The sequence below is a fragment of the Helianthus annuus genome, chromosome 7 (genome assembly GCF_002127325.2).
Source record: "Helianthus annuus cultivar XRQ/B chromosome 7, HanXRQr2.0-SUNRISE, whole genome shotgun sequence".
Taxonomy (NCBI): domain Eukaryota; kingdom Viridiplantae; phylum Streptophyta; class Magnoliopsida; order Asterales; family Asteraceae; genus Helianthus; species Helianthus annuus.
The window spans coordinates 115,150,443-115,160,207 of NC_035439.2; the positions used below are offsets into that span (position 1 = coordinate 115,150,443).

Sequence of the window (9,765 nt, forward strand, 5' to 3'; positions counted from 1 at the left end):
CCCTCGTACACGAATTTGATCATAACTTTCTCATACGATAACGAAACTTTATGAAATTTTAACCACATATTCTAGTGAGTATATTTTATCGTTACAAAGCTTCGGGTCTGCCAAAAGGTCACTCAGAGGTATACTTTTCACATGTTGACACATTTAGCCCCTGTAGTTTGTACTTCCTCACTTTCTTTCATGTTTAGCTTCGCATGATCCATGATTTATTCGTTTGAAGGTATAAACATGGTGTGGGGCTATTTTTGAATATATTTATCCATTGTTGACACTTTGGACCCTTATATTCACATAGTTTCCCCAATTGTCAACTTTAGTCCCTCTAAAGTATTCTTTCTCACGTTCGGAGCTTATGACACGTGTTTATACATTATTGGACATAAATTTTCAAGGTGTTACAACCTAAGCTTTGTGATTGCAACCCGTTAATGAATTATTTTAAGTAAAGCTAATTAAAATACATAGTAACCCTAAGTCTTGCATTAGTTGAAACCGGGTGTGAGCCTTGTTTTCTTATTATTGTTCAACCAGTCAATTTCATTTCTTGGAATTTGTTAATCATTAGTAGTTAATCCATTCAATCATTTTAGTAATTTTAATTCACATCTTTCAATCAAACAAAAATACAAAAATATATCATAGCAAGCTTCATAAGTGTGACACCTTTTCATAATTCAATCGAATCCATTCGCAAACCACATACTCTTCGTGGTTCGACCCCTTACTATCACTAACTATTTGTTAAGGCTAATTTGGGACTATAAATTTTATCTTTGACCGGATCGCGACACTCCGATCAATCTCCAGTCGCAATAACCTTCGGAAGATATTGCTGACTGAAGCCCACAAATCCCGATATTCCATTCATCCCGGTGCCGGCAAAATGTACCATGACCTCCGTGCCAGGTATTGGTGGCCAGGAATGAAGAATGATATCGCTCTCTACGTTTCGAAATGCCTGACTTGTTTGAAGGTCAAGGCTAAACATCAACGACCCTCTGGCTTACTCGAACAACCCGAGATCCCGATGTGGAAATGGAAGAGTATAGCTATGGATTTCATTACGAAACTCCCTCGCACACCATCAAGTCACGATAGCGTTTGGGTTATCATTAATTGTCTTACGAAGTCCGCCCACTTTCTACCGATACGAGAAGACTTTAAGGTAGAACGATTAGCACAGATCTATACCGACGAAGTCATTTGTCGACATAGGACACCTCTTGACATCATCTCTGACCGCGATGGTCGATTTACCTCGCGCCTTTGGGAAACTTTTCAATCTGCCCTCGGTACTACTCTTAATCTCAGTACCGCTTTCCATCCCCAGACCGACGGTCAGACTGAGCGCACGATTCGCACCCTTGAAGACATGCTTCGTTCGTGCGTTATAGATTTTGGTGGTAATTGGGATTCGCATTTACCTTTAGTCGAATTCTCGTACAACAACAGTTATCACTCTAGCATTCAAATGGCACCATTTAAGGCAATATATGGAAGAAAATATCGATCGCCTATTGTATGGCACGAGATCGGAGACGCGCAAATTACCGGTCCTGAGTTACTACAAGAAACGACTGACAAGATCCTCCAGATACGAGACAATCTTTTGAAAGCGCGGAGTCGTCAAAAGAGTTACGTCGATAAACGCCGCAAGCCCCTTGAGTTCGAAGTTGGTGATCACGTACTCCTAAAGGTTTCACCTTGGAAGGGGGTGATCCGATTCGGCAAGAAAGGAAAGCTAGCGCCTCGATACGTTGGACCCTTTAAGGTTCTGGAAAGAATTGGCAAAGTGGCCTACCGACTCGAATTACCGGAGGAACTCAGCAACGTACACCCAACTTTCCACATTTCGAACCTCAAAAAGTGCCTAGCCGAAGAGAATTTGCATGTCCCTCTCGAGGATTTGCAAGTGGACGAAACATTACACTTTGTGGAAAAGCCAGTAGAAATCATGGACCGAGAGACCAAGAAACTTCGACGCTCTCGCATTCCTATAGTGAAGGTTCGCTCGGAAGGCAAACGCGGCGCCGAGTTCACCTGGGAACTCGAAAGTGATATGAAAGCTAAATATCCACATCTCTTCGTTAAGCCTGCGCCTTAATTTTGGGACGAAATTCCCTAAAGTAGGGGAGGCTGTAACAACCCGACTTTCCAAGTCAAAGTTAAAGTCGAGGTCAAGTCATGTTATTACTTGTATCAGTCATTTCTTGCCTAATTATTGCTCAATTAACTTGTACTCTCGAGATATCGATTATCGCTAAACGGGTTAACGGTATTTTTAAACTATGTTTTACAACGCATTCACAAACGCTTATTTCAAACGCATCTATCGCATTAAACGCAATTACAACGCATACTATTTAAACGCACTTTATCGCATTGTTACTTCACGCTATCACAACGCAACGCAACTCGAAACGCAGATTTACTTTTATGCATATTATGGGTTATGTTATTTGTGTAACTACTTGTTTAAATGTTATGTGGTTATCTCAACGCAACGCTCACTTGCAACTCGCTTAAACGCAACGCTCACTCGCAACGCTCAACGCACGAAACGAAAGTCTGAAAACCAACTCGCACCAGCTGTCTGATCGAATGACTATTCGATCGAATGGCCATCCGTCCGGATGACCATGCGATCGAATGGCCATCCGTCCGAATGACCATCTGATCGGATGGCCATCTGATCGACTGGCCATTCGACCCACTACTCCACCGCCTTAATCTCTCTCTCACACTATAAATACCCGTACACACATCACTATTCACTGATGTGACAGCTCTATCCGACTAACTCGCTCCCAACTCATTCTATGCTCAGGCTAATCTCAACGCGCTCCCTTCAATCCAAGACTGTGTTTATTTGTTAAACACGCACTATGAGTAGACTCGAACCCATTTTCTTTAACGCACTTTGGGTGTTACATACGTTCTCTATCAAATCACATTGAATACACAACGCACACTTTTTACGCTAACCACTCTCGCATGTTATACGTGACTCGATGAATGCTTGTATGTTATGTTTACATAGTGATTGTTTGCCTGACACCTTAGCAACGATAGTACTATAGTTTGGACTCAGCACCTGTCGTGGACAGGGGTTGTTAAGGGCTTTACTTCACATGGTCACAGTGGTGATAATATGTTGTGCATTCTACAACTCGCAGTCATGTCGGTTGCATACGTCATTATCGAGAACTTACTTGATTCACATTTCTACGTATTACATGTTGGTTATGTGTAAACGCTTTCGCTATACTATATGCTACTCAAACTTGTGTACTCACCCTTACACTCTGTGTATTGACTTTATTTTAACGTATGTGACAGGTTGATTAGGATGCTTTGCTTGCTATGCTTTGGTGAATCAAGTAGGAGGTCTAGAAACCCACCAAATAAGAAATCTGAGTTGTCGGAACAGTTTACTTGTTTTTGAGAAACTCTATCTGTAATAACTGTTTTTACTTTATATGTTATTGGTATGGGACTTTAACGTTAAATATATCGTCATTAATAGTTGTTATGGATTCTCTTGAACAATCTGTTTCGTTCAGTGCCACACCCCGATGATTCCGCCATCAGTTGGAGTGTGACAGTGCCTGTTCTGACGCTTTCTCATCCGCCGGTGGATAGCTTGCTGGGAGTTATACTCTGTCTGATTCTGTTTTTACGACGGCTTTTAGGGTTTCGACGACGGCAGTGGTGGTACGATGGCAGTGGAGCTTTGGGCGGTGGTGATGTGATGGTAGTGGTGGTGTAATGGCGGTGGTGCCCCAGATTCTACAGAGAGATAGAGAGGATTGAGGAAGGAGACTGAGATTTGGAAGAGATAGGGAGAAAGGGGTTTTTTATTATTTATTTAAGTGTCTAGGGTAAAATAACTAAAATACACTTATGTGGGGTCTACTTGGTCAGATTTAACCATGAAAACTAACTGAGTTAGGGTTAAAGGACGTAACGTGCACGGGTTTACAAACATCGAGTACATTTTTTGTAGTTTTGAAGACAAATGATACACTTTGCAATCTGGTGTCAACATAAAGCACGAATTTTGTAATTTACTCTTTAAAATATGATATTAAGGTAATATTGGCCTTCCATATTTCCGGTAGTTAACCTAGAGCCTTCCATTCTGATATTCCATTGTTGTTGAAATGGTTATCCACCTTGTATAATGCAATATTGATATAAGTAATAAAAATGTTTTCAAAAGCTTAATATTTTAGAATAAAATAGTTGTTTTTAGATAACTCTACCATCATTATTCCTCATTGAGATTGGATTCTTTTTTTAGATGAATTTGTATTTTATGGAATTATATGGTTAACTAGTAACTCGGTTCAACTGTCCGGTACAACCCGGTCCAACCGATTGAACCATTTCAGATCCCAACCCGATATGATTTAAAAACAGGTTTTTAAAACATTGTGCGCAAGGTTCCGTACATTCTTGCTTAACTAGAAGATTTCACTTGATTGAGGCTTTTTAGAATCCATAAGAAACAATTCCCCCAGTTAAATAGGTATGGCGAATCAGTTGGGAATGAAGATTGCAAGAAGCTGTGGTTGGGAGAAAGTGCTTCACCTACTTATTGGAAGGTGCTCCTACTTCTTACAAATGTGCTTATGTTTGTGAGTAATAATGTGCTTTTAGTGGAATTTCTTAGAAAGGTGCTTCTTTTTGTAGGTAAATAGGTGCTTCAAAGCTTCCCTTTGCGAGGATCATCCAACTTCTTGAGTATGAAGCCGAAACCTTAACATATCCCGCACAACCAAATACTATCAAGTGTTTTAGGTTTGGTTTCTTATCGGTCCAAGCTCCATACGGCCAGGGGCGGATATACCTTAAGCAGAGGGGTAGCGCTCGCTGGCCCTTGACGCTCCGGCGGTCCGCGGTAGTGTAAATTTTGAAAAAATGACGTTTTTCGATTTCGTTACTCCTGTAGAAAAAATTAAAACGCTGCCCCTATAATTATTTTCTAAATCCACCACTGCATACGACGTGATATCAACAAGTGGCGTCACATGACTTTCAATGGTTAAATAGTTAAGAACATAAACTAATAAACACTTGATTCTTAAACCTCATACCTATTGTAAACATTGCTATGTATTTAAAATGAATATTGTAGTCCAAAATAGAAAGTATAACGTATTGAATATATATATATATATATATATATATATAACTAATACTAGTTTAAGATCTTGTGTATTACACGGGCTGTATAAAGAAAATACTTCTTATAAATCTATTGATTTGATAAATTACACATAAATGTAGATGCTATTATACTTAAAATTTGTTCTCGTGTTACAATTATTAACATAATTTAACACCCCATACTCTTTAACACGAAGTTGTTTCTCATTGATAAATAAATACGAAAAAAAATCACAGATCGTTTCATATAATATATTTTACTTTATATAACATAGAATATAATTCATTTTATAATAAAACGAAATGATACATTAAATATGGGAAAATATTAAATTACAACATAAAAGTTCTTTTTGTTCTTTATTATTTCTGTTGTATGTAGGACTTGAAGTCTTAAATCTAAGACCATCAAATCTAAGTGTACCTAAAGACTTTTGTTTTTGTCAATAGGTCACCAACCTTATTGATAAGTAACAAACATATAAGCCATCTATAAATATCTAATGTTTCTTTGCACACCACATTTGTCCTCTTATTCGTAACATTTTTCATCTTTGTCTAATATTAGTACCTTGACTTTGTGTTTTCTTTTTATTATTGATAGTGTCACATACAACCGTCATAAGCAAAAAACCGATTCTTTTAAGTACAATCAAACATTTGATAGTGATTGTGTTTGACCTTTATTAATAATCATTTGCTAAACATGAAACTGTCGTTTATTTATAAGATATGCAAAAATTCTAAATATGGAAAGAATGTTTAGTTATCATATTCACGATTTCATTAAAAAATAATAATAACAATATACAAAAGCTAATAATTATTATATTAATTTATTTAAACAAAAAAGATAATTTAAACTATATTTATTGTGTAAAATATATATTATAATTTTTACAAGTCTATTTATATTAGTTATAACTAGGGTTAAGACCCTCCCGCGTTGCAGCGCGGGTACATCGTAAACATTGAATGGATTAGTCCAAACTCTATATGACGCATTAACCATATGAAAACACACATTTCGACGTATCCAGTTGAACTCAGTGTAACCTGTATAAGCATTGTGATTGGATCAAACGTAAAGTAAATGGAATTCATATCGAACAATATAAAGTATTATATGTGACCCAACTTATACAAAAAAAACGTAACGGGTATGAAGGAAAATATGCACATGTAATCGAAAGGGATTAATTAGAGCCTTCGAAAAAAAAAGGGAGAAAAAGAAACCATAATTTGACTCCACTCGTTTCGAAACAAACTTTACGAAACATACATAAAATAAACACGAAAACATATTATATAGGGGTAAAATGATACAAAAAGTTAGTAAAAATTTAATAGGTTAATAACGTTCGTAAAACCGTGCCAAGTAGCACCAATGCCACAACCACATCGACTCTCAACATCGTAAAAATAAAATAGATAAAATGATAAAAATTACACTGAACGAAAAGCAGACTAAAATCGTTGAACCACGCACACCCGTTACAATGTCTTAATGCGAAGAAATTAACCAGAAACGTAAAACGTAGGAAATAATAACTTAGTCGATCTACGAACCGCCCGTTGCGGCGAACTTTTCAAAAGGGGAAAAATGGACGCGTTGCGACGGGTCTGTCAAATATGAAAAAATATAGCAAAAACGTTGAACCTCACATGCACGCTACGACATGTTAACTCACAAAATTTAGAACGAAACGTAAAACGAAAAACTTGCGAAAGATAAAAAGTATGGGGTACGAAAGTTGTAACTAATAAAGTGTTGTGTTAAATTATAAAAGATGGAAAACTTTGGGATAAAAATAACAAAAATGAAAAGGGGTTAAAATGTAAAATATGAAATGTTTGAGTTAAATGTGAAAAACCTAGTTTTTTTTTTTTTTTAAACACTCCCCAAACACAAGGTACAAGTCATGATGCACATATAAGTTGCTTATTTATATATGGAATAACTATAGATTATATTTTAAAAGGTCATTCTATTTATTAAGTTTATTTATTAGGCTATAGGGTGTGGGGATCATGGTTGGGATATGATTTGCCACCTAGGAACATGAATGGAAGGCTACACCACCCCCTTGATTGATCCACCATGGTTTGTATGGATTAAACCATGGCAACCATGGTCCTCCTTTCCATTTTTCAACAAATCATTTCCTTTTTCTTTAGACAAAGATAATAAATAAGAGGCTAATAGTTTGGGTCATGACCACACCCTTAGGGTAGTGGTTTTGAATGATGGATTAGAGATGAGTTACATAGCACTAACATGGAGGGCCATGGTGGTCATGAGGGTCATGACCACACTCTATAGCCTTAGGATTTGTGATTTGCAATCACATTCAAAAGGAAAAGATATGCGCAAAAAAGAAAGTCTAATTACTTTAAAATTTGTGAGAAAATAACAGCAACAAAAGTCTTGTGTTTTCCCTCCTAAAGCAAAACAATAAGAAGTATAATAATGACACGTGGCAATTAATGGCTTAAGAGAAAGTCATGTGACCTAAGATGGTTTTGATTTATTATAATTTATAGATATAGATAACACTCCAATTAAAAGAAAGATCTTGATAGGAAAATTTTGGATTTTAAATATATATGTGAAGAAACACCAATTTAATCCGGAGATTAGCTTGTGGTTTGTGTCTCATCCAAATAAGCTTAATCTTCTTCTGAACTCGTTGAATAGCTACGTCAATCCTTCAAAACAATCAACACGCCGTGAAACTCGTTACAAGGAGGGGAATAGGGGGTTCTCCTTGTAACCACCATCCGGCGTGAGAATAAGAACTTACTTTGAGGAATAAAGTGTGTGTATGAAGTGAGAGAGTAAGAGAGTGATTCTTAAACCTGAAGGTGAAGTTCTCTATTTATAGCCGAGGTGATCTATGAAGGAGACGGGCTGATGAGCCTTGGGCCTGAGGTCGACAACAAGGAATATCCATTCTACCTCCTTTGTCATGACCGTTAGTGATTCCAGACGAGAGGGTAGCTGGCGCATGTTGAATGGATCCACGTGTCGTGACGATTATACTTGTTGTCTGGTCTGTCATCAGCAGGTAAGTGGAAATCATGGAGCAGTGGTCGGCGCAAGCTGATTGGTGCTACGTCTGTGTCCTTGTGTACTTCTTGTCCCCTGCAGCATGATCCGATACAGCCTGTTGAGCGTCTATTGGCCTACTGCTCTGCCACTCGTACCTTCTGTACTTGTCCGATGTTACTCTGCGCTTCTTGCCCCCGCGCGACTTGGATACACCCCGTGCAGTCGGTGCAAGGACAAGGATGTCAGGTCTTTTGTCAAATGACATATAAGTGTCAGAATTGATTTTATATTGAACCTGACCTTGCGAACGACTTGGGGCACACCCTTGTAGTCGGCGCAAGGTCGGGAAAGTCATCATTTTGGCTTACTTTATGTATGGTCTCGCGCACGACCTGAGGCTAATTCACGTGGTTAGCGCAGGATGTAGAACCATACCCCTTCAATATCTTACTTGCTAAAATGATATATAGGGGACCGCTAGAATGAGAACCACCCCGAGTTGTATATATATATATATAAAATAATGGTGACAGATTAGCCCGCAGAAAGATTAACTAATCAACAACTTGGTGCAACTTGTCCACTACCATAAAGTAGTGGAAATGTTTTGCTACATAAAAATTAAAAATTAAAAAATACTTATATAAAAAAACCGGTGTACATAACCTAAACGAATAAGCTTCAAGTTAAGTTCCACATTCACTCAAACTACGAATCAAAACTGAGTCAAGTCAACTCTGTAGATGTCGGCAATGGCGACTTCCGGCACACCGGACACGTTGGATGAACCTTTAGCCACATATCTATACAACTAACATGAAACAAGTGCCCACATTCCGGCAACAACCGGACAACATCCGAGGTACCATAATCCGACAAACATATAGAACACTCGGTGTCAATAATATTAACAACATGATCAGTCTCTACAACTTTATGAGGGTTTAAGAACTCAGAATAGACACCCGTTGGAAAACTCGATAAAATATCGTCTTCGAGGCCGGTGGAGAGCGAAAACGAGTGGAAGTCGTCGGTGTCAGAGTCTGCGGTGGTGTGGAAAGAGGTGGTGGGAAGTGGTGGTGAACGGGAGCGGGTGATGCGGTTGCACATGTAAGAAGTGTAGGCGACGATGATGATGAAGAGGAGGACGATAAGAGCGAATCCGATGTCGTATGCTACGCGTCTTTCGGTGTTGCCGGTTTCGCCGGAGAAGGAGGATGGTTCGCCGGCGAGTATTGTGGTTTTCATGTTTAGTGGGTGAGGGGAAAGTGGGGAAGCCATGACAGTGGGAAAGCTATGATAAGGACTTTATGTTTGAGTTGCATCAAGCTTTAATAATTTTCCATACATATATACATCATGTTATTGTGGATTATTTTAGAACTTGGAATTTGTTGTATTAGGTTATCAAGCTTCCTAAATTGAAGAGTCCGTTGCTTTATTTTGGTCAGACTATGTTGTCTTAATTGTGTTGATGTTAGCTTTAGATTTTGGCTTGGGCGTTCCTCCGGAAAACCATACCGTCGACTGTC

At 38.3% G+C, this 9,765-nt stretch overlaps 1 protein-coding gene across 1 annotated transcript; it reads right to left on the reverse strand.

Moving 5' to 3' along the window:
* Positions 1-8,767: 8,767 nt before the first annotated feature.
* LOC110907156 (putative RING-H2 finger protein ATL71) lies at positions 8,768-9,537 on the reverse strand. The gene has a single exon (XM_022152180.2). It carries the CDS (start codon positions 9,512-9,514, stop codon positions 8,960-8,962), a length of 555 nt encoding a protein of 184 aa, XP_022007872.1. The 5' UTR covers positions 9,515-9,537; the 3' UTR covers positions 8,768-8,959.
* Positions 9,538-9,765: the final 228 nt, after the last annotated feature.

What these genes read in the sequence shown, in the direction of transcription:
- LOC110907156 (XM_022152180.2), bottom strand. Translation starts at nt 9,514, where the DNA reads ATGGCTTCCCCACTTTCCCCTCACCCACTAAACATGAAAACCACAATA.